At 40.8% G+C, this 26,230-nt stretch overlaps 1 protein-coding gene across 1 annotated transcript in view; it reads right to left on the reverse strand.

The window, feature by feature from the left end:
* LOC124156654 (dynein beta chain, ciliary) overlaps positions 1–26,230 on the reverse strand; it is a 315,587-nt gene that overhangs the window by 80,259 nt on the left and 209,098 nt on the right. The window contains exons 50-58 of the mRNA XM_046531313.1: positions 20,020–20,239; positions 18,114–18,275; positions 14,086–14,285; positions 13,168–13,324; positions 12,877–13,065; positions 7,732–7,971; positions 7,016–7,249; positions 4,457–4,583; positions 19–152 (exon numbers count right to left, since the gene is read on the reverse strand). Coding sequence (XP_046387269.1) covers positions 19–152; positions 4,457–4,583; positions 7,016–7,249; positions 7,732–7,971; positions 12,877–13,065; positions 13,168–13,324; positions 14,086–14,285; positions 18,114–18,275; positions 20,020–20,239 — 1,663 coding nt within the window. The remainder of the gene's footprint in view (positions 1–18; positions 153–4,456; positions 4,584–7,015; positions 7,250–7,731; positions 7,972–12,876; positions 13,066–13,167; positions 13,325–14,085; positions 14,286–18,113; positions 18,276–20,019; positions 20,240–26,230) is intronic.

The raw sequence follows: 26,230 nt of genomic DNA on the forward strand, positions 1-26,230 counted from the left end.
AGGAGGGGGGTGAGACACCTTGTTCAGCGTGTTGAGAGCCTCTTGGGCAGCAAGCAGCGCAGGCTCAGCCTTGGTGAGGTCCTCTTCACAATCTTGCTGCTTCTTGCTCACCTCCTCCGCAATCAGCCCCACCTTGCGCTCCTCTTCGTCAGCTGCAACAACAACAAATCATCACATCGCAATTTCACAAGGAAACACCTTAATAATAATGTAATTGTGTGCCACACTTTTCAGCAAAATATCAACAAGCAACAAAAGTGGGGTTGTTCACTCACACATCACAAATTGCAGTACATCAAATGATTTTGACAAATGGCAGGGAAAGATAAGCTGAGATGAAAAAACAAATCTTCCCCAATCAACCACTCTCCCTCCTAAGTTTAAAATAACAAAATGCAAAAGTTTCTGCCCACTTTTCATGAGTGATATCATTACAGTTTTGGTTCATACACCTTTCATTGAGAGAAGAAATTTTACACTAGAGTGTAAGCCACAAGAGGTCCATGTGTGAAGCCTTCATGAAGCATTATTGAAATTTTGCTCCCTAATTATGGGATTAATTTGGATAACTTTCCTGAGGTATCTCATTTCTTCAATCTTGGGTTTGTCTTTAGGTGGTAAAATGAATTTCCTGAAAACTGCTGTTAATGAGTCAATTTTTTTCGAAAATTGGCTTCTCTGTGAACATTTTGTATCACCATTCCAAAATTTCTACAGTACGATAGCCTTGCGGCTCATTGCCAGAAATGATAGTATTTTGACCAAGATGTTCAACCATGGGTAATGCTGTTCAGGAATGCAAAATTATGTTTCTCTTAAAGTAACACATCATCTATGGTATTGCTTGTGAGTAAATAAGATCATTAGGCTTCAATTTCTTGCATCCAAATGAGTACAGTAAACTCTTGATTTTACGAAGTCAGTGGGACCGGAAAATTGGCACTTCGTAAAATCGAGTTTCGTTAATTCAAACCTTTTTCATAAGTCACGAAAAAAATGTTCGCTTTTGTTTCTTCCGCCGTTTTTTGTCTTTAGTGGTCTTATTTAAATGTTTTCGGTGGTTATTCTCGGTATAATTCATAGAAAAGGCTTTTTGCTATCGATTTATGATGTGAAAAATCGTTAAATAATTATACCACCATAAAATTCCCATTTCTTGTTCATACTTCAACATCAACGATCGCTAAAGAAATTCCCGACCAGTTTAGAAAACGTAATCAAATAATGAATTGCAATGTTTATTATAAGAATTAACAGTAATAAATTTGTGGTTAGGAGCCAATAGCTACTATTAAGTATGCAAAAGATAGATATTTGTTTCTGACACCCACGGAATTTTAGCGGCAGCCGGCCTAACCGCCATTTATGTCGCCCTCTATCGCTCAGTGACGAGAAAAAAAGAAAAACAAGGGTCTTAGCCCGTTTCCAAAATAACCTTCGTAAGTTAATATTTCGAGTTACTTCGTATTTTCAGCAGAATGTGCTCTATTTTCACTGAGATTCAATTACGATCATAAATAACGTAGGATGTGATTATCTTCTGGCGAATATTTGATGTAAATTCTGTTTGAGTTCTCCGTCCGACTACTGTGTTCCATCATCTTCGCAGACGTTGCCATAAAAGACTTAATTCTTCATCAGGACTGTATTCTTCATACCGGGTGTGAGGTGACCTGTTCATATAGTATGTTTCTCTCCTTTTATGCCGACAGGAGCAAGGTTCCAACCGGAAAACGACAGGAGTAACATCTTACAGTATCGGAGAAATATAGATAGAAACGTTATTATCCACATTGATTGTTTTCCTACAAGAGACGTTTTATCATTTCTCAACGTGGTTAAGTATTGGTTCGCTAGCGTGAATTCCCAAAAAATGACACGCAAAAACCTGTACCGTCACCTCATTTAGTTTTCGTGTTCCTTTCTCCGCCGTATTGAAAGTTAGGCAAAGGATCATTGACATAGAGAAAAGATTTTCTTAGTTTTAGCACTAAAAAATAGTCGCGCCATAATCGTAAATAAATATAGTGTGGAAAGAGCAAAGAAATTAATTTCAATTGAAAAGTCAGCTGAGAAGAAGAGAGACAATTATAAGCGCGGCACCATTTTCCCGATAGTGGAAGATACTTCTTCCGCCTCTCTCCAGTTAATAACTTCCCCCCGTTGCAGGTAAAGATGAACCATGCCCTTCTCCACAATCGGGGAACGTTCCCAGTGGGTGGGGTGAATAAGAGTGGGATGGGGATTGCCTGAGGGAAGAAGTGTGGTCAGCACAAGGACTGGTGAAGGGGGCAGGACAAAGAAGGGTGGGGAAATGGCCTTCAGCTCTGCCTCAGTCTACTTTTGGGGGCCGTATTTTTTTGCGACGCACACAAGCACAGTCTCCTTAGGGAGGGAGTGAATGGGAAATGCTGGGGAAGGAGGGGTTTGGGATGCGTAAGGTGGGTGTCAGCAAGATCAGCCAAAGGCGGCAGGAGGGAAGGGACGGCTTTGGAAAGACGGAACCCCAGCATGGGAGAACGGGGAAGCGCGTGAGAAGAAAGTTCATGGTTAGACTTGGAAGTGCGTCTTCATTACGAGAAGCCTGAAATATAAATTGGCGGTAAATAGAGCCCAGTACTTAAGATATTTAAGTTGTTCATTCACAAAGGCCAATATATACACGAAAAGATATTATGGCGCGGATTGCATGTATCAACGTCCATTTCGGGATGTTATTAATTTCTGTTCCCATTTATAAAAGTAGCAAATAGATTTGAAAGAATGATAATCATGAATAAAAATATCTAAATCGATATCCAAACGCACATGAGCAAAATAGATGAATGTATACATACCGATCCATCGCAAGTAATACCGCTCAAGCTTCTTCCGGTATAGGTCTTTAAAATCCTGGATAATGCCTTGGTCCAAGGGCTGGGACTTGCTAGTCGAGTTCGGGGGTAAAAAGAGGACTCGAACATTAGCCAATTTTAGATCTTCCACGTATTTATGAACGGTGGCATTATCCATTATTAAAACAATTTTGCTGTTCTCTCCAGCAATTTTTCTCTGTAGACGTATAACCGTTTGCTGGAAAATTTCTCGGGTCATCCAGCTGTTTTTATTTGCATGGTAAAAAACGGGGAGGGCTTACAATTTTACATGTTTTAAGCACTGTGGCCTTTCAAATTTCCCAATGACAACGGGCTTATTTTGTCCGTGCCCGTTTGGTTGACACACAGCTCCACAGTAACACGCACTTTACTCTTTTTCCCCCCATGGCACCTTTGCCCTTTGAAACCCAGGGTTGCGTCAGGTAATGCATTAAAAAATAGCCCAGTTTCAGGGGCCAGCGAGGGTGAGCTCGTTGAGGAAAGGATCCCGGATTAGGGACCCTTCGAAGTGCTTCGGCGAAAAGTAGTCAAGTAGTCTTCGAAGTACGTTCACAGCAGTGCAAAGGGTTAATTAGGGGTGTACGAAATACTCCGCGCGACCTTCCTGACATGTTAAACTACGAATTATTGTCGATGCTATGTTTACGAACAGGCACGTAAATAGTGGCATAATGTCAGCCGCGATATTTTAACTGAACTCCTACTCCCCCTAAATTCCCACAGTGAGGTTTTTGGCGACCCATTTCTCTCCAAAGTTGCATTATCATTTACGATTTCGCACTTTTGATGGACCACAGTTGGAAGCGCTGATTTTTTAGCTACTTACGCCGGCGTAACTAGTTTTGTTGACAAATTTTTCGCCGTAGTTCGTATAAACGAATGCCATTTGCTCCTAGGGACCGAGCCGAGGTTCGTAAATTCAAAAAATTTCGTATAATCGAAACTTCGTATAATCGAATAGCGCCATGTATTTAGCATAGGCTTTTCACCGGGACCGCAATATCACTTCGTATAATCGAAAACTTCGTAAAATCCTGCTTCGTAAAATCAAGAGTGTACTGTAATTGCATCCTGGAAACAAACTGGCCCCAATCAAAAAGTATTTCATGCTGAATACCAAAAAACCTCACATATGAAACTTCCTCACTTGTTAAACTTTTTTTGGGTCTCCGCTGAAAGTCTCATAAGTGAGGTTCTACTGTATATACATGTATAGATGATGTTTTACATCTATGTACGGGCTCCTTACGCCAATTAAATAATTTCAAGATATCCCAAAATTCCAAGTAAAATGCAGTAATACCCATCTAGGAGAGTTAATTATGATCCCACAATTCAACAACTTATGTAATCAATGCAGCCATTTCCTTCCACCAAGTCTTCAGAGAGTATTTTAGCTATTTGAGTACAATGGTTTGGCAAATTAAAATCAGTGAACAGTGTGCAAAAGTACACCATACATGCATGTCTTGATTGAACCAGCCAATTCCAGAAGACAAAGTGATGCTCAACTTCATTAGCAAGAGCACACCTACTCACGTCATAGCAAACGAGAATAAGGGAGAGAGTCATCCACACACCTAAAGCTTTCTCTCTCGACACTTTCTCCGTTTCCACACCAACAATTTCAATGAGGGCATCCGCAGCTTCATTCTTTTGTTTCAGCTCCACCTCTTGTATTGCCAGTTTGGCCTTCAAGTCGTCCACCTGCACAAGAGACATGCATTGTATTAGTAGTATGCATTCTTCTATTCCTTAACTTTTCCTTCATGGCTTTGGCAAATTGTGCCCAGGCATGAGAAAAAAATAGGTAATAATTAGAGATGGGTGGAATAGCAGATTTCTCGAACTCGAATATCGAATTCGAATATTAAATCATTGCTCGAATATTCATTCGAATACCTCGAATTTCGAATACCTCGAATACTACACAATGAATGCTGGAATGTTTGACTCGGTTGCCTATGCAGCAGGCAACAAGATTTTGGGGAGTAATTTTGATTACCTTTAAAGGATTCGAACAGGAATTCAGCTGATTAATGGAATATTTTAATTTTATGGAAACAATTGGGCATATAATTAATTCAACTAACATTGCTTTACCCCCACTCCTGCTGCCAAGTGCTAGCTGACAATCTGAGGCATTTTGTAAAATACAAGCTCTTCACCACCGGATTTTCTTCAATTATTTTCACTCCATCTTTGGGAGTTCTCACAAGATAAGAAGATGAATTGGAATTGCTATCAGGGAGAAACCAAATATCCTGAGAAAATATCCCTTCCGAGAAGCTCTGCTGCTCATATCGAGTCTCGCCAGAATGCCACTTCTCCGTCCTATTTTGACATTTATTTCCTCACGTAAAATGCTTAAATAAAGTCAGAAATGCGTCGCGTTTGGTCTTCTTCTTTTTTAAATTACGCGCACATTACTAATATTTCAATCCAACAAAGGTGTAATATCAATTGCCAAAAGTCATTGTTAGACACCTTTTGGGCTAATAGGTAATTCATGCAGCAGTTGACCTCCAGAAACTGGAAACTTAGAAGCAGGTAGGCTGAAAAAGGTCAGTGGGTGAGAAAAGGGGGGGGGTGGGGCGCGAAACACATTTCTTTTGTTCTCATGTAACTTGATATTTTTTCGAAGCTAAGGTCTTCGTAATATGATCCCTGAGCAAGCTGGGACTTTTTTTTATTTCGGAGAAGAGGACAGCCTCAGAGGGGGGCTAGTGCTGAATGGAGGAGGATAGCTGATCTTGGGAAATGTGCCAATGTAACTATCCCACGGTACTCATGCAGCAGTTGACCTCCAGAAATGGGGAACTTCGAAGCAGGTAGGCAGAAAAAGGTCAGCGGGTTAGAAAAGGGGGGCGTGAGACACATCTTTATTGTTCTCGTGTAACTTGATATTTTTTTCGAAGCTAAGGTCTTTGCAATACGATCCCTGCGCGAGCGAGGACCTTTTGTTTGATTTTGGAGAAGAGGAAAGCGTCAGAGCGGGTGAGGCGAGTGCTGAAAGGAGGGGGATAGCAGATCGTGGGAAATCCACCAATGTTACTATCCCACGGCTCTGAGTTTCTCCCTATGGTAGTTTCATCTCCTAGAAAAGATTCAAACTAAGTGCCTGTCCTTATTAGCCGTAATGACATGGACAGGTATTGTCCTTCAAAACTGCATGTTTCTCTACATTTAATAAGCGATTACTATATGCAGTATAAATGCTGTGGTATGTCCACTCGTAGCATGTGGCAGTAAATTAAGCGCGCCCTCCAGAGCGAAATACCCCGCACGACCTTTTCCATGTTCTTATCAGAGGTACAGACGTGACGACGCGATGCTTACGAGCAAGAAATGCAAGCAGGAGCATTGTAAAAATATGTCATAAAGGGAGAAACTCCCCTCCTCCCGCCTCGCGCTTGTTTTTGACCATGACGAGATGAAGAAGACGACCGTTTTGCTGTTTTCATAGTTTATCGAGCGTTCTTCTTCACTCTTTTGACTGTAGAATCTAAATGTTTACGTTTAAACGATGTTCAATGACATAATGGTGTAGTCATATAACAATGAGTAAAACGATATACGACATGACACCATGGAACTTTGGCAGAATTTCGTACAAGTGCTTAAAGTTCAGTGTTCTACCTTTTTTGTGGTGATAGTAGTCAAACATTCTAGCATTAATCATTTTCCCGCATTCATTGTTTTTTCATCCATCCCTAGAAAATCTAAAGATCGAGATTCCATGGTAATCCTTTTGTTTCAGTACAAAAGAATTTCACCTCGTCAAGTACTTTGGAAAATTCTGGTACCTCTCCTACACACCCAAGCTCTGAAATTTATTCCTATCCTATATCACCTCCAATAGAAATGCCCGCGTCTGAAGCAGTGGTGTAGCCAGGAGGGGGTGTCTGGACCCCCCCCCTGATATATAAATACACAATTACTTTCCTTCATTAAAGAAAACAAAATATTGAAAAATCATGATATTACAAGAGATTTCTTTGGGAAACGAAGTTTTTTCCATTATGAAAAGTGTTACTATTAGTTTAAAACCCTCTACCCTGTTTTTCAGATATTTTCCCCCTGGTTTTGAAATCCCCAATTGAAATTCATGGCTATCCCACTGGTCTGTTGGTATGTACCTGTTCAGCAGTGCTCTTCAATTTCTCCAGTCCATTCTCCAGCCTCTCCACTTTGCCAGTGAGCTCAGAATTTTTCTGCCTCAACAGCTTCGAATAGAGACTTATCTGCTCAAGGTATGACTTGGGAGTGGTGTAGTTGTAGCGCCTCTCATTTGCCAGGAACACCCGTGATGCCGCGTTCACAGAAGTGTGCGCAAAAGCCATGAAACGTGCTGCCGAGTCCCTGAACACTTCCTGCAAGAAGAACAAATAAGAGGAAGGCAGCCGAGGTCTCATCCAATTCCATTCCATGGATGCCTCAAAACAGAAACGTACACATGCCGACATTTGCATTGAAAAGCTGGACATAATATGTAATTATTACAGATCTCATTTAAAACATACAATAAGTGTATTTCCTGCATCATATAAAATACAATATTTTCTGCAATACATAGCCGGCATTGATCGGATACACTGCAAATAATTGCATGGACATTCAAAAGGAGGCCGCACAGTAACATTTCACTCTTAAAATTTGTAGTTATACTATAGTACTAAAGTTTTCAACACCTTTTTAATGGCAATGATATTTAAGCATATTCCTCAGTGAGGCTTAACAGAGCAAATATCACCATTCATTTATAAAAACAATTTCCACAATTATTATTTCACAAAAAATTTATTGAATTGCATATCATCATAGAGGATAGAAAGCAAAAAAATCGATTTCTTGCCGGCAACACTTCTAGCTCCTGCAGAAAACGCTTGGACACAGACACCAGTGCCTCTTGTGGCCATTCATGGAACCAGTTGACAGCAGTGCAGTTGACGAGGGCCGGGAACTTTCGCGAGCGCACCCTTAGCGTTGAGCCCACGGGTGAGAAGCAAAGCACCACACGCAGTTGACGACGAACCCTGTCGATGAAAAACTTCCAGCAGTTTTCCCTCGTGTCCGCCACTCCAGCTCCTTTGACCTAGACACGAGACAAAAGAAAGTGCACTTGCGTTGAATGGCGTGCCCTGGTCAAATCACTGCGATTGAAAAGCATGGACTTCCACAGGTTGTTTATTTAAACTATAAATGGGTCGAATAGCAGATTTCTCGAACTCAAATATCGAATTTGAATATTAATTCATAGCTCCAATATTCGAACATCTCAATTACCTCGAATACTAGAATTGAGCAAAGCATATTAAACGTACGTTTCTTCTTCTATTTCACTTGATGAATGTGTAAATAAAAAGGTATATATCAAATGCATTTTAAAAATAAACTTTTCTAATTTTAATATATCCCCCACATTGATAGTTGTTGCTTTACAGTGGCTATTTTCAGATGCACTTTTCCTGAGGTATCTGTTTTTGTTGGGTGACATTGTTTAGACTGACTCGTCATCCTTAAAGCCAATTAATTTTTTATCACCTCAACTTTATTAAATCTTGAAAAACACGGATTTTCAATTGTGGATCAAGAATTGTGGCATAAATGAATAGTAATTGTTCTTTTTTCAGATATTCATTCTGATTTTTAATGGAAAACAGCAAATCATTGAAAAAAACCTTGTAGATGACTACGCGAAAACTTCTTAGTTTTTAGGGAATAATTAATGCCATTCACAAGGGGGATAACTGAAGAAACTTTGACTGCACTTCCACTGGCAAGAAATGTTGCTCTTTCCTGAAAACATCCAGAATATCAATCGATTACTTGATAGCATTGCACTGTGGTGAGTTATGTCAACATAAACTCAGGGTAGAGGCAGCTAATGTTATGGCTTGCTTCTGGAGGGCAAGTCAGTAACTTGGGGCGCCTCGTTTGGGAGAGAGAGTTGTCGCCCAAAATTGTCTCCCCACCCAAGTCCGTAACTCGGTAGAGAGAACTGTTTCTCCCGTTCGGATGGGAGAAAACTCGCTCCGATGGGTAGTATGAAAAATTTCTAAGGCGAATCTGATATTGGAGCTTGATTTATCGAAAAATTAACCGTGTGCAATTTAAAAATGTTTTTAATTTTATGTCAAACTCATCCATGCAAATATTTTCTAAATTAAATGCATAATAACCTCATTATGACTTACTAAAGTCGGGACTACTTTTTTGACCGCGCACAGTGATTCCTCGCTTGCAAGCGGCTGCTAGGCTAAATCCAAGTGCCGGTATATTTTGCTTGTCACCATGTAAATTCTTCATTTCGTATCAATTACAACCTCACCAAAGTTGAAAATTAAGAGTATATTTCTAATGTAAATACAGCTTCTGCTCGCTGCTTGCAGATTTGTGCAAACATCTTTTGTGCCAAAATTGTGTTATTGTCAATGTGACAACTCCCGTAAATCTTCTGCTGATAATCACAGTGCCAGTGGTTGCAATGTACAAAAATATCGGCTAAGAGTTGTAATTATCAGTGCTCCATCGTGATTGAATTGTAAGCAGTGTTATTACCATATCGATTGATGTCTGACAGCAATGTAAACATTGTCAGTGGCGTGTTCACCTCCGTTGTTCATCGTATAGGTACATTGACATTTCACGATCAAGCTATCAAGATCAAAGCTGTGTGTGAAGTTTCTTTTTCTAGTATATTAACGAATAATAGTCAGAAAAGTCACCTGTGCCTCTTTCGTGGGCTAATTTCTGGCTTTAAATCAGTGAATTAATAGTTGTTTTTATCATAACGAGCTTAGTGATTGTAAGTTGTTCGTGATGAATAAAAGAGTGGAAGTGATTTCCAGTTTCTTTATATTTTATTTGCCTATGTCTCACTTTATATTTACGGTGTGTGCTAGTACTTAGTTTGTGGATATTCATTTATTATTGAAGTACATTTATAGCTTCTGTATGTGTTGACAGCGGAACCGATTCGCGATCTCATGTTGTGTGCACACGGTTATGCTGAGCAGTCGTATTCGTGAAACCAATGAAATGGTGAAACTCTATTACATTGTCGTGGAATAAGTTCTTTTAACAATAAGGGCATGTCTTGTGTTTCATTAACTATCTGTTGCTTTTCATAGGTAACTGTTTAGAAGTTATTTTCCATTATTTAAAGTGCTTTTCTTGCGCTCTCTGAATTAGCATTAGCTTTCTAAACCCCGCTACTTACACGAAAAGAATTCAGAGCTACAGATAATTGTTATTTCATAGGATTGCGGTGTTTTTGTCTGCTATTGAGGGTGATGGATTTTCAGCAGGAAGAGAATCGGACCATCGAAGGACGGATAGGACAACCTTCTCCGCTAATGCGGCCGGAAATCTTCCTCCCTCGCCTCAAACGGTTTATTAATATCCCGCAACAATTTCTCACTGGTGTTAATTGCCCCACTTCTCCTAAATGCACCTCATATACGAGCAATAATATTCTATGGTTTGAAATAAAACGCGCCATATTTAGAAAATACAACAAAACACTGTCGAGATACGCACTTTCTCCATGGGAGAAAGAGATACGTCGGGCTCTTGAGGGGGACGTAACTGAAGCGCCCGCCTGGGGCGCCAAAGGCGCTTGAGGGGGCTTACGGACTTGGGTCGGGAGACTAGTACTCTCCCGGGCGACAAATAGTCTCCTTTCTCCGGCGGGGCGCCCTAGAGACTTGGGGCGGGCGACAACTCTCGCGCAGGCGCTTCACGAATCTCCTTTCTCCCATTTTCGGGAGAGAACAGAGTTACAGACTTGCCCTCCTGTTCCGGAAGACGCCTCATCATTTGAAAAAGGGAATTCCATCTTGTGGGTTCATGCTGGATGAGCAGAGAATGAGAAGTGATGAAAATAATTTTTTGAATGTTGGTGTATCCATGCATGCAGTTAAGTCCAGAAAGTTCCAGGTATAGACATCGTATATAGATACTACGGATATGCGAGTAGTACTTTTTGACCTCTAATCGAGTTGAAAACTACTCGTGAATATCGAGTTGAGTATGGCAATTCCTAAAATAGGCAAAACAGCAACGCATGCTCCAACATATTCTCATTTTTTTCAATCCCCCTGTGAATTTTCTATTTTGAATGCTTAGCTTGATGTAAAAAGGGAAAAGATAACGAGGAATGTCGATGGCATTTGTGTCACAATCAGGAGATGAATGAAAATTAAAGTGTCTTAAACAGTTCTATAATCACAATGGAAATGAATTAACCCCTAGTAATATGTCGTCACTTTCATTAATGTATGCATCCAAACTGCTCAGAAGAACCCTCAGTAAAAGCATTTGTACACTTGTAATTAAAATTGTATGCGTAAATTTATCATGTAATATTTGATCCTTTCAAACTCTCAGGCAGAAAAACCAATTGTTGAACATGTTAAGGCAGCAGATTTTGATTTCTCCATGTTATAGCGCTTATTACTGCCTCCAGAAAATTGTCTTTCGCTATAAACTTGCATGGCTCGGAAAGTACTTTTTACCAAAATTGCATGATTTGCAAACCTTTGGAATTTTTATTAAAATTATATCAGCAATTTTAATGGATCTTGAATCTACGTGGAATTCAAGTGGTCAAGGCAAACTATATATATTTCTCAGCCTCAGCTTTGTACCCCCAAAAAATATTTTTTTATTTCTCTCTTCCTTTAAGTAACCTCAGCAACTCTCTTTTTGTAAGTTCAAGAAGTAAACTAAACGCAACAAAGGAATAAACGAAAATTAACATTCGAAAATGGTAGTACTCAACTGCACTAAAAGGTGGCACTTACAGTGTTGCTTATATTTTTGTTTTTTCTCGGATTTTTGATTTCTACCTCTTAAAATATGCTGTGGGGAGCAGAACGGATATCCTAAAAATTTCACCTCAATTGTTTAACATTTAGAGGTCGCTCAAAGAGCACAAATGCAATAACATTCAATTTTCCTGATTTTTTGAAGTAACATCAATTTCAGGGGTAACACACAATTTTGCAGCCCTTTAGAACCAAAATTTGCTCCATTTTAAAGTCTGCTCAACATTTTTCCAGGAATACAATACTATTCCATGAGCTACAGCCGCGAGTAACACCCCTTGACGGCGAGCTGGTCGCTCGAAGGCCGCATTCACGGTCAGCGACCGTCATTGCCTTATGCCCTTTGCGCCTTCCCTAGCGAAAGTCGGCTTAAGAAAGGAGGAGTCGAATACTATGTTGGTTCAAGTTGAGTACCTACTACGCAATTCGACTCGAATTTTCGAGTACTCGCACATCACTAGTAGATGCCATGAATTCTGTTTTGCAAAGTCACCACATCTAGGTATCCTAAGTCAGGTAATAAAATACTTTGCAGAAGAAATCGGCAAATTAGTTGACTTGCATAATTAGTGTGAAGGCAACTAATTGTGTGCTAGCACTGAGACTGAAATTAAACCACTTACAATTAGATAGTCATATTTTCATTTAATCTACCAAAAAAAAAGAAATTTTGAAAAACACGTAATTTAGATTTCTGAATTATTCATCTTCTCTTGAACGTGCAAAAGATGTCTACCTTGAATGTTCTTAGCATTACATATTATTTATTAGTGTTTAATATCCTATATAGGAACTGCTGCGACCTACACTTGAAGTCCACTACATGAACATTTCGGTTAATTAGTTTACAAATACAAGTTGTAAGAACGACAATGAAGTATATCAACTACATTGAGAACATTTTTTATAAGTAGAAAGCTATCAGAAGCAAATCTTGTATTTTTGGGGGAATTATTTTTTTTCATCAGGTAAAATTAAAACAAAAATCTCAAAATAATTTAATACTTTTCTGATTTCTCTCCAAATTGCCTCTTTCCAAAAACCTGAAATCTCTCAGAGTACTCCAGCAATCACACTTTCCCTGATTTTTCTGCAGGAACTAAAATAACATAAATTGAGTGCAATAGTACCAGTGAAGTTGTTTGAGAGAAATGTCGAGAAAAATTCACCTCATTGCGTACACCAGCGATGATATTTTCCACTTCATCGTCAGGAAAGAGATCGGGGACCTCACCCGAGGCAAGCATGTCGTTGATGAGCACCAGGAATGACTCACTCGACACTTGCGCGTCCGTCATCAAAAACACAAGGCCCACATTCTTCAAGCCAGACTTGAGGTAGAGGGCAGCCAATTCACTCTGCAAATGAGGAGTTAGTTATCACGTCAAATGATCGCATGAAATAAAGGCTCCATCCTTTATTGCTAGGGCCCCTCTGCTCACTGTTGCGTCCTCTCTCACCTTGAGATCCAGCACGTTGTAGCCCTTGCGCAGCTGAATTTGAGCAACTTCCAAGCTGGATATGAAGGCTGCAAGGCGGGCCAATGACTGCTTCCCACTGCCTCCAACACCCACCAACAAGGCACTGCCACGTGGCGACTCGAGGATGCGGTTGATTCTGCCATGATCACAATACAAGAAGAAACGAACCATAAGAAAGAACCATATGTCGAAGAGTTAGCCATATGCATAAGAAGAAAGAACCATGTGCACTCATGACATGAGCCACAAACAGAAAAGATAGCTGAAATAAAGGATCCAGTCTGTATCAGGAACCAAAAATACATAACGTGAATTTGTCCATTCACAGTCATTAACATTTGAGTTTCAAAAACAAAAACACACCTGCTTACAAAAAATTTTCTCATGGCCTGAGACAATTTCAGGCCTCATTATCGTAATTCAAGACTGTCTGTTCTGGGTGAAGCAATGAATCACATGATGCCACAACTTTTGCCGAGTCAATTTTTGTGATGTTCTACTCCCATAAATGCGTATGAGAGAGTGCAGTCCCATCAAACCCTTGCAAAGGAACATTGGGAGAGATTTTGTGAAGAGAGGGTTGGCCGTTAAGAGGCTTTCCTGTTTTCGCCACTGCTATGCATTACCCCATTCCCAAAAAAACCAACACAGTAGAGCCATTGACAGATTTGACGAGGCCTTTAAAGTTATATCCATTAGAGTTCATGTTTTCATTTCAAAATTGAGGCATTATAGACAGCTCGCCTTCCCTGATCTCAAATTAGTTACTTCGTACATTTCATAAGGTACCCCTAAACTAAGTCAATACGGAATCAAGTATTCAAGAGACCCTCCCGGGTGCAATAAAAATAGTGGAGTGAATGGATAGCATTACTTTCAAAAGAGAATAAAACGTACCGACACACATGCATCATGGCATCTTCAAAGAGGACAAGGTTCATTGCAGCAACCAGGTCATTATAAGACACAAGAGCTTCATGAAGCAATTTTGCCAAGCACGTCCAGTCCGTGATGGGCATGTACTTGGGCTCACCAATGCCAGACGCAAAGTGGCAATATATGTTAGGTCTTTCACTCACAGCTGCTTCATCCACTTCCTGGAAAATTAGGTAAGATGCCATTATAATATATACCGTATAAGCGCGTGTAAGAGGCGCACCTTTTTTCCCAGATATTGCAGCCGAAAATGGGGGTGCGCCTCTTACACAAACTTCTTATCTTCCCCCCCTCCCCTTCACCGGTTGCAAGTTCAAGGGGAACTGAGTGGCCTTGGTTTTCAGCGTGAGTCAGTCATCTGAAACCCTGGGTCAAAATCAAGCGGCAGGCAGGGGAGTTTCTGCCTTAGTGACGTATTTTTAAAATGCTCCTGTTTGAATTTCTTGCAAGCATCGCGCCGTCACGTCGGTACCCCAGAGGTGAACATTGAAAAGATCGCGCGGGGTGATTCGCTCCGGAGCGCGCGCTAAATTTATTGCCACGAGTGGGCATCCCGCGGCATTTATACTGCATATAGTAATATTGGTGTCACAACCTGCGGTTGAAAAAATTCGAACGAGTGTGCTCATTGTTGGACTTAATGGTGGATAGAAGACATCGGAAATGCTGATAAGTGAAGAGCGCTGAAGGAGAGGTCGAGGGGAAGAGGGCTCCCTCCCCTCCATATTTAAAGCTACGAGCAAAAGAGCTAGGGAAGAACACGTCCGATCTTGCATGTGACGTCGTTGCCTTTAAAGCGAAGGGGCGAAGGCGCAGCAATGTGATATACGCAGTTTGCGTTGCCTGAGTTTCCAGTCCGTCTCGTCTTGTTTGAATGCGCTTATGCTACGCTTGTTTCTTCCGAAATTGTGCTGTTTGGACTATGTTGAATATTAGTAGCCTTATTTTAGCTATAAATCTTTGTGTCAAACAATTACAGCTTAAAAACTTAAATTCTGTCAGATATGCGTCGCGTTAGATCTCTTTCTTTTTTTGAACCTCGTGCGTGACATACACTTGCTGAAAGATATCGAGATATCTTCGAGCTCAGAAGGTGACTCACGTAGCATTTGACCTCCAGAAACTCTGGGAATTGAACCTGGTAGACCGAAAAAGGTCAGTTGGTGGAATGGGGTAGGGATGAAACACGTTTCCATTGTTCCCCTGTAACTTGATATTTTCCTGTGGAGTCTCGGAAAGGAAAAAAAACGGCAGAGGCATTAGCTGATGGAGAGCCGAGTGTAGTTCCGTTAGGCCCCTTGCACACACACCGATTTTGGACGGCCGGTAAAATATTGGCCGATATTTTACCGGCGAAGCGATGCTTGCACACACGCCGAATTTGTACCGGTCAAACGATACGTAGTTAAGTTTTTGAGCCGGCGTCGGCGATCCACAGTGACAACAGTCGGCAGCTAACCGGCATTTTGCCGGTGCCGGCGTGTGGTCGGTACGTGTGCAAGCTCCAATGCTCTCCCATTGTTCACTATTGGAATGTGGACGGCCGATATTTTACCGGCCGTTCAAAATCGGTGCGTGTGCAAGGGGCCTTAAATCTACGACGTGGTTATTATCCTACGGCACTGAGATTGCCCCGATTGTTGTTCAATCTCTTGGGAAAGCTCATGCTATGTGCCTGTCGTGTTTTGCCTTAAAATTTTCCGCGGTTGCAATTCTATTGCAATACTCCTGCGAGAGCTTTTAAACAAAATTGTTCGTGAGTAGGACAAGCAACGTAGAGCAATGGCGTATGCAAAGAGAGGATCGGAACTCTTTCTACTCCCCCTTATGCCGCCGCAGTTATCAAAATTTCCTCTTTCAAATAGTACTGAAAGAGGACATTTCGATAACTGTCGAAATTCCAGGCATACGTCTGCAACACCGCACGATAGGATTAAAAAAATGTCGCAAAATTTTTTTTCTTTATAGCTTCGATCCTCAAAATAGGGGTGCGCCTCTTACACAAGCTTATACGGTAAATGCTCTCTATACAGCAAAGTATCCCATTTGCAAATATAATGAGCAATAGGAAATAGTTTGGACAAAAAGAATACATAAAATGAGTAAAAGAAATCGCAAAATTATAAATTAGCACTTCTGAAACAATATTTTCTGAATCATTATTAATTATATAATTGACATGATTCACAGTTCACATAACATTTAAGGTAATTTTTCATGAGATTATAAACCTCATGAAATCATGGATATTCTTCACGTAGTTTTACTAACAAATTTTTGTGAGTTCATAATAAAATAGATGCATATTGACACATCCATTTGCATCTCTCAGAATCTAACAAATAGGAAAGTAGTAAGCATAATGTTGTGCATTATATCAGACATTGAAAAGTCAATCATACCTCATGTTACGCTTTGGGACTCTAATGTACACTACACTAAGGCTTCCTGAGGCTCCAAAGTATATGAATTCCATTTCTGAGCCATCTTTCTGCATTGAAGTTAAGGCATCCATACAACCACAGCTCATGAATCAACTTCATGCAAGAGAGGAGACAGATTTGTCTCTGTTCTCCAATCTGCAGATGGCTGAACCAATATTTTATCTGCCTGAGAGGAACAACCTCATCCTTGGTACGGATGTCCACGGACTACATATTGTTATGCCAAGGGCTGCAAAGGTTTCCTCACCGACAGATCATCCCTCAGAACACTGCTCTTGGAAGGATCATCTCGGGGCCAACTGAAGGGAGCGAATCACAGTTGTCCAAGAATGTCTCTCATCTCATTGCACTGCGTGGCTGCACACAGTCTACTAAATGATCTTCAGTGATTTTGGGAAGTTCCTCCTTCCACGAGGACATTGCACCCCAAGGATGAGCAATGCGAGCACCATTTCAATCCCTAATACTCACTCTCGTGGGTCGGATGGGAGATCATCGTTCATCTTCCAATGGAATCAGAGCTTCCTTCGGCTGTAGAAGAAACCTGTCGATCCGCTCTTAGCTCGCATTCTTCGACTGAGCAACGATTCATTCAGCAACCCGAGATAGCATCTGCCTACCAAGACTTCATGAAGTTATATGAGGAAGTTGGGCACATGGTAAAGGTATCTTACAACCTTTGACTCTCAGAAAAAATGGGCCTGGTTCCTACCTCACCGTGCTCTCATTCATGCCCCATCTTAGAAACTTCCAGTTGTGTTTGCAATACTTCACAGCAACACTGTCTGAATGATTTTCTTTTATCTGGTCTGCAAAAGGATATCGCATTTGTGCTGATCAACTGGTGACGTCACCACTTTGCGTTTACCGCTGATGTTGTGAAGATGTTTCATCAGATTTGGGTACATCTTGCTGACCTCCAGAAATCCTTTCAGAGACCACATCCCAACACCTCAGCTGTGGAGTAATGGCACTTTATGGTTACATATGGTATGCACTCTGCACCATTCTTAGTGATGTGTTCCCTTCTTCAACTCGCAGAGGATGAGGGCACCAATTTCCTCTCAGACCTGCCTGGCATGCTTCCACACTAATTTATTTTTGCAAGACTTCTTTCAATTATTGTATTCATATACCTATATGTAAATGTTTGAATTTTTCAATTTTCATTACATAGAGCGCATTACCATCATCTGAACATTTTTGTATAGATAACGCACGCATTATTGATGGGAATATATGGTGCATGGCGCTATTCGATAATACAAAGTTTTGATAACATGAAATGTTTTGAAATTACGAACATTGGACTCGATCTCCAGGAGCAGATGGCATTTGTTTATACGAACTACGGCAAAAAATTTGTCAACAAAACTAGTTATTCCGGTGATAAATGAGTAACAAGAACATTCCTTGAGCAAATAAGCCATTTGGCCACTGAACAATCATATTGTACATTAATTTATAAAGGAAACTTGTCATGGCCATGTGCAAAATATTTGGGACCAGCATCAACTCAACATTTCCCGATCACAATTCAATCACCTCAAAGTTTTTCTTGACAAAATCAGCCTGGATTTTGGCAAAGGCCTCAAGGTCTTTATCATCAGTCAGCTTATCACCATACACTCTCTGCGTTTCATGAAGCCACAGCCTGACCACATCAACTGGTCCAACAAGGCAATCATTTGTGCTGAACAGCAATCCCTGGAATGTACAAAGATAAGTGGCTGCAATTCAAAGTTTCAAGAGAATGGAAACATCTGAATGCCAATCAAAATAAGACTTAAAATCATAAAATATCTCACAATTTAAGAATCTCAAAAGCAATCCATGAGGTATGTAAAATGCACACAAGAGGTTTACAAGAAAAAAATCATTTTTTTACAGGATTTCCAATGCATGTAGTAAAAATAGGTATCAATATTATTAATGTTTTTATTATTATTGGGAGAAGGAAAAATGAGAAATCATGTTCGAAATATTGATATAAACTACTTGACATGAAGTCACGCACCATTAAGTACCGTATTGTACTTATGGGTGGGCCAAGGATGACATTTTTTGGAATCAAATTAGCCTGATGCAGGAACTTTGTATGCTCATATAGTCACAGGGTCTCACGTCTAAAACTTCTTCAAAATCAGATATGTAATGTTAACCACGGCCACCCAGGCAGAGTCCAAGCTTAATACTCCACAAAACTTCAGGTGGACTTTGAGGAAAAATACCTATATAACAACTTTTTAAAAATATTGAATTCATAGCAAATTTGACTTCCAAAGGGTAAAATTGAAGTTATTCCACAAGCAGCCAGACCATTATGGTGAGATGCTAGCTGCCTACCCTAATATTTTGCTGTTCATTCTCATGCATCACACAGCCATTGAATTCTTAAATACATAAACTTTAAATCGTATGCAAGTGATGCTCAAAGTTAGGATCGTCATAGGTTATTTCAGTTTATCTGAAATGAGCTAGTTACAGTGATTTCTTCACTACTGGTGATTCTTTCTAAATCAGATTGATGCACGTTCTTCAAGGACACATCTGCCTGATCGATTATGTTACACTCAATTAAGAGACATGGAAATCATGCTGCATACACAAATCGGATCAGGATGTCACTGGATCAATCAATCAAAGGAAAGAGGTAAATGCTATTCTCCTCAAATGAAATGAAATTCCATACAGGAAAAAACATGCACACTACATTTCATTACTGATCGTGAATTGGAAAAACATAATTATACATTTGTAGTTTGATGTCAACCAAGAGAATCCAATAAAGAATGGAAAAATGAAAGTGAGATGGGAAGAGGTTTGTTAGTGTGCACAGCCCCAAGTAGAACACTGGCGTGCTCACCACTTTACGATACATGTAATCATTACAGCTGTCCTCTGATATTCATTGCATGGCTTAAGCATCTTGTGTTAAGATTTCTAAGAGATACGTAATTTCGTATCTTCACGGACAATGCTGTTTTTTATCAATGGAAAAATTACTTTGTACTTTGGTAGTTAAGGGTTTGTGGACTTACTTTGTTGTAAGTTACTTTTACTAATGGTTAAGAATAAAAAAACCAAAGTAAGATAGTGGAACATGATTCTTTATTTTTCTGAACTAGCTGCTGAAGCTTGTTCAGTTGCGCAAAGACTTTGTCTATGGATTACCGCTACAATAATTTTTTATCATCTTGTCCTCTAAAGGCAACAAATCCACACAAAGGAGAAAGACCAGATCTTGGAGTTCAACACCTTTGGTAATTTGGGAGATCCAGGTTTGAACCCTGATCAAGGGAAATGATTTTTCTAGGTGGAATTTATGCTTGCAAGTGCACGTTATATTCGTGCACTTGCAAGCATGAATCTGTCGGTCTGCTGGACACCCTGCAGCAATGTCCTTGAATTTTCTCAAAGTGCAAATCAGTTTCACTGCATGACAGCTCACCTGGAACACATTGGAGAGGTCCCTGAGGTTGAAGATGTAGTGGAACTTGGTGGCCGTGGGCAGGAATATCTGGGAGACCTTGTGGTGGAGGGCGAGGGTGGCGGCGACGACACGCGGCGCAAGGCGAGACACAATGTGTGGGAAACGGTGCTCCATGCTGCCAAGGTGCTGCGACAGGATCGAGTGGAAGATGGTGTGGAGCGCATCTGCGCCTGGGAAACTGCATTACATTATTATTACAATCACTGGCGCTGCCGTTAATTAGTAGAGGAACACCTACTTGGTGAGGTGATACAAAGGAGACCACTGTTTGATCTAGTTTTACAAACTGACGATTTTTAATGCTATAATATTATTTATTTGGTTTTAGTATAAATGTGTGTTACGTTTCCACCCACGGTGGGAGCATTAAAATAAACACTCAGATGTCTCGGGATTTAACTATTTATTCTACAGCACACTATCACATACAACCGGCCCATGTGGCCACACTACGCTTCCCCATCACTCCCACCAGGGGATGCCACATCACTCAAAAGACAATAGACTGTCGAAATACCAATACACCACATCTCCTCCCCTACTAGAATCCAAATCCCTCTTGCATCACAAGTCAAGCCGCTGAGGTGCCTTGGATGGTCTGTTGGAGCGGCGAAGTTCTGAACCTGTATTCCTAGAGGATTGGTTAGCAGTGGGTATCACCATTTCAGCAGTTGGGACAGAGGCAGGATAGGATGGGCTGGACCGAGGGGAAATGGTCAAGGGAGTCTGCACCATTGACCATAGAGGTGCTGCATCCACAGCCGAGTCATCAGGATCTGCTAACAAGTGGAAAGGGAAAAATTTTGGCTTAGGGATAATTTTTGTAGGTGGCAAGCGTTTCAATTGGTTCATGTGCACATACCGACATTGGCTTCCAATGTACACCCTGTAAGTAACCACACTGACCCTCTTCCCAATTACACCTTTTACAGGCACCATGCCTGGTCTAATTTTTACCAAAACAACTTCCCCCACCTTGTATTCTGGGTATCTAGAGCTTGGAAAGGTGAGACTATTAGGGGGTGGTTTAATTAATGACAAGAGGGTGCGAGGTTTATACTTGAACATCTTTTCCGAAGGGCTTATCTCACCTGTTGCCAAAGGTGTAGTACGATAGGCAAGTAAAATTTTGCCAAGGACTGAGTGAATGTTTTTGTCACTAAGGGCACCTGGTGTTGTATTCAACTCCTTGGCAAGTAACCTTTTAATGGTTTGAACAGCTCTCTCTGCAATACCATTTGATTGGGGATGGTACGCTGGGGACTTTAATACCTCAATGCCTCTATGGGAGCAGAAATCAACAAACAGCTTTGAGTTGAATGGGGGGCCATTATCAGAGACTATCTGTGATGGATAACCAAAAGTGCTAAATAATGTACTCAGGTTTTCACATACTTTCCTAGCATCAGTTCCATTTGCCATAGGGTACACTTCAATCCACTTACTCTCACTATCAACAATAACCAGGAAATATTTCTTTTGCATAACAAAAAAATCAACATGCAATCTGCCCCAATTATCAACCCTGGGCCATGATGCCTTTTGCGAACAGTCTGGTTGAAAATTTACAATTTGGCATGCTTCACAATTTTTCACCTTCTCCTCAATATCCCTGTTAACATTTGGCCACCAGCATAATGAACGAGCAAGGGACTTCATTCTCACAATTCCTGGGTGTGACCCATGCAATAAATTCAGCATGTCGTTCTGCAATTTGAGAGGTATGATCACCTTTGACCCCATTAACAAACATCCATTTTCCAGGGAGATACCATACCTTTGCCTGAAAAATGGGACAATTGCTGGCTCTCTGACAAAATTTGGCCATCCGTGCTTTGTATAATCCATTACCTTAGACAATACCACATCCTTTTCAGTTTCCTTGGCCACCTCCACATAAGTCAAGGGAAACTTTGCCGGCAAAACACTCAAAACACTAAATACATTTTCCACTACATTCTCCTCAGGTACTGGCAATCGCGATAATGCATCTGCAGGACATAACAGGGTTGACTTACGGTATTCAATTTTATACATATATGCTGATAGTACAATGGACCATCTCTGCAACCTAGCCGCAGCAACAGTAGGCACCCCTTTGTCTGGTGCAAAAATGTGCCGTAGGGGTTGGTGGTCACTCACTAGGGTGAAGTGTTGCCCATACAAATATTTATGGAACCGCTTCACAGCAAAAATCAATGCCAATGCCTCTCTGTCTAACTGGGAGTAATTTTGTTGAGCACTGGATAATGTACTGGATGCAAAAATCACTGGTTTCTCAACACCATCAATCAGATGACTCAGCACGGCACCAACACCATATGGTGATGCATCAGCTGATACCACTATGGGATACTTAGGGTTGTAATGCACCAACAATGGATGGCCCAATAAGAGCTCTTTACATTTACCAAAGGCTTGGTTACATTCAAAAGTCCACTCCCAAGTTGCATCTTTTTTTACAAGATCATACAGAGGTTTTAGTAGGCTTGAAAGGTTAGGCAGGAAGCGATGATAAAAATTTAACATTCCCACAAAGGATCTCACTTGTGATACATCTTGGGGAACCTTAGCCTCCAGTATGGCCTTCATTTTGTGTGATATTGGACAAACACCTTTCGCACTTATTGTATGACCTAAATAATCCACAGACTCACAAAACCATTTACATTTATTCATATTAACCCTCACATTATATTCATTTAGCCTGTTCAGCACCATTTCCACCCTTTCTTGGCAATCTTTTAAATCTTTCCCTGAAATTAATAAGTCATCCAAATAACATGTAACCATGGGCAAACCCTTGACAATTTCCTGCATTACAGACTGAAAAATACCTGGAGCACTAGAGATGCCAAAAGGTAGGCGGGTAAATTGATAAAGTCCATCATCAGTATTGACGGTAAGGTACTTCTGAGATTCTAGTCCAACACCTAACTGCAAATATGCATTTTGGAGGTCTAGCGTACAAAATACAGTCCCCCCGGCCAATGATCCAAACACATCATCTAATTTGGGCAAGGGATAGAAATCTGTGACCAAAACCCTATTTAAGGTCACCTTAAAGTCCACACAAATCCTAACACCTCCGTCTGCTTTTGGAACACACACTATTGGGGATGCCCATTCAGAGTGTCTCACAGGTCTTAGAACCCCACTGGTTACCATTTCTTCCAATTGCTTACGAACTTCTCCTTTTAAGGCAAAAGGTACTGAGTATGGCCTATGAAAAATTGGGATAGCATTCTCCCTAATCACAAGATTTGCCTTAAACTGCTTGATCATGTTTGAATTTTTCCTGCTGAAAACATTTGGATATTTGCAGGCATAACTGGATAGCAATTTGCTGTCCTTCAACAGCGATTTATAACAATTGTCTTCCAACGTTGTGTTTGACTCAAACTTGAAAATATTGTTATCATCTACATCAAGGTACCCCTCATTTGAAACACAACAAGAAAGTAGCCTCTTTCTCCATTCTGGGGACAAAATATCCAACCAGGGACGACCCATGAGAGGCCTTACTCGCGCAGTGGAAGACACAACAACTAATTGTAATGTGTGGCTCTTACTAGCATTTCCACTGGACCAAGATACCCCAACTTCAATTTTTCCTTTGACCTTAATTTGGTCACCAGTGACTGATTTCAAGGATAGGGTACACTTTTGGAGTTTTGCACCGTTGAGATACCGGTGATATGTCTCCTCAGATACTAAAGACACACTAGCACCACTATCTACCTCAAAAGCTAATAAAACTCCATTCACATACATATTTACAAAAAGTGGTGAAGTACCAGATACCGATTTAACAGCAGGCAAGTAAATGCATTGCGACTCTAACCTTGGTTTGACGGGATGGGTATTTTGCGAGTGGGAAATGTCATCTGACGGACCGATCTCCCAATCGTCTGAGTACACCTCACGCACTTCCCTGCTTCGACACATTCTGGAAGCGTGCCCCCTTCCATGGCACCTAAAGCACTCCCAATCCCGGGCGGGGCAGGAATCCTCTCTGTGGAATCTTCCGCACCGTTGACACACAGCATTCCTCTGATGCCAATTGGTCCGTCGTCCGTTCTCTTGACGTTGTCCCGGTTGTGCTGGAATGTCCTCTCTCCTGCGGCTCGAACCAGCATCTGGTTGGTGGTGGAAGTTCTGCTTAGCGTTTGGGGCTCTCCTATAAACTGCCCCAACTTCCAGATTCGAGAACTTGGTAACCCCGTCAATAATCGAATTCTTCTGTGCCAACTCCAAATCGGTGGCGATGATGCACGCCTGCTCAAACGTTAATTTACTTTCCAGAAGTAGTCTCTGTCTGATCACCGCTGATTCTATACCACAAACAAACCTATCCCTCAAAGCATCGTTCAAAAAATCTCCGAACTCACAAAACTCTGCAAGTTTCTTTAGGGCAATGATAAACTCTTTCACGTTTTCACCCGTCTGTTGTGAACGGGTATGAAAGTTGTACCGTTCCGCAATAGTCAGTCGTTTTGGGGCATAATGCGTCGTAAGAACACCAACCAATTCCGCAAATGTCTGTTCCGTAGGCTTTTTTGGGAACAACATGTTTTTCAACAGCGTATATGTTGATGCCCCACAAAACGTAATAAACATCGGGACCTTCACTTCCTCTTGCGTTATCCCGTTTAGCAGAAAATACTGCTCAAAACGTTCAGCGTATGATACAAAATCTTCCTCGTCCGGGCTAAAAGGGTCCATGCGCCCGATTAGGGCAGTTTTTACCAGAGGGTTCGCCATCTTATCCGATACACAGTAATTACTCCGCAACACACGCACTGGGTGTTTAATGACTCATCGCTCGTCGCCACTTGTTACGTTTCCACCCACGGTGGGAGCATTAAAATAAACACTCAGATGTCTCGGGATTTAACTATTTATTCTACAGCACACTATCACATACAACCGGCCCATGTGGCCACACTACGCTTCCCCATCACTCCCACCAGGGGATGCCACATCACTCAAAAGACAATAGACTGTCGAAATACCAATACACCACAATGTGTAGCAATAAAATGTTTGTAGACAAGTTAGGGAAACAAATGAAGCACAGGTGTAAACCGTCAAATGCATTCTGACAGAGATGAGAATATAATGTGCAGCACCATTCCTTATCAACATAAGCCTTAAATCAGCAAATTTTATCCCAAAAGATATTTGTTCAATTGTTTCAAGAGTATTTTTACATGATTTGGGACAGGTGTATCATTCAATATAAACTGCAGACTGACAATTTCATCAACATGTTAGTAGACAGGAAATTCAAATGGAAGACGACATCTCCCCAAGCAAGCTTTTTTTACTGTTTTTCTGCAGTACATATCAAGAGAGGTGAACAGCTCACAATAACTCATTCGAGGAGACACCATCTTCCTTCCATTTTTAAAGGGCATTTGGATTTCCTTGGACCCATTTATGAAAGTGTGTAACAGCAGTGAAATTCCAGCAGCCAATTCGTGTGCTCTAAACAACTGATGCAGCCCACACTTCTAACGTTTATTTTAGACTGAATTGGAACCAATATTTCAAACAGCCTAATAACATTTTGAAATTTTAATTGATATAGAGTTGAACGTTCTCAGTATTTGGATATTTGTATCTACATATATCACTTTCACTAAGTTCTATGATTGTATAGAATAATTTTCTGTTTATGGCACTTGGCTCATAATTCAATGTTTCATTCTGGTGAGTGAATACGCTTTCTGGCCTTATTTGAACATGTGCATCATAACTGTAGATCAATAGGGTCGTTTCCTTCATCAAAGAAAACGAAAGGCATTGATTGCGATTCGTTACCCACCATTAGTGTAGATATTCATGGTATACAAATTATTTGGTTTAAGAAATACCGGTTTAGACGAATGGCAACGGTCCATTTTTATCCTCATTTGAAAAAGGCCAGATTGGCGCCCACACGATGCCACTCCACGTGACGTCACAGGGACCTAGTTTCTACACGAGAGGATAGGAGTTATACATTGTCTGAGATTACCAATGCATGCATGAGGCACAGAGCTCAGGGAAACATGTCTTAATAATCACTTATTAAAACCTGCTAAGGTCGGAAAGTTTTCTTCGTTTGATAAGGTATTAATAATCCTTATTTAAGCCAAGCGCTACCAGCTAGCAGGGTACTCAG

The sequence above is a fragment of the Ischnura elegans genome, chromosome 3 (genome assembly GCF_921293095.1).
Source record: "Ischnura elegans chromosome 3, ioIscEleg1.1, whole genome shotgun sequence".
NCBI classification, from domain to species: domain Eukaryota; kingdom Metazoa; phylum Arthropoda; class Insecta; order Odonata; family Coenagrionidae; genus Ischnura; species Ischnura elegans.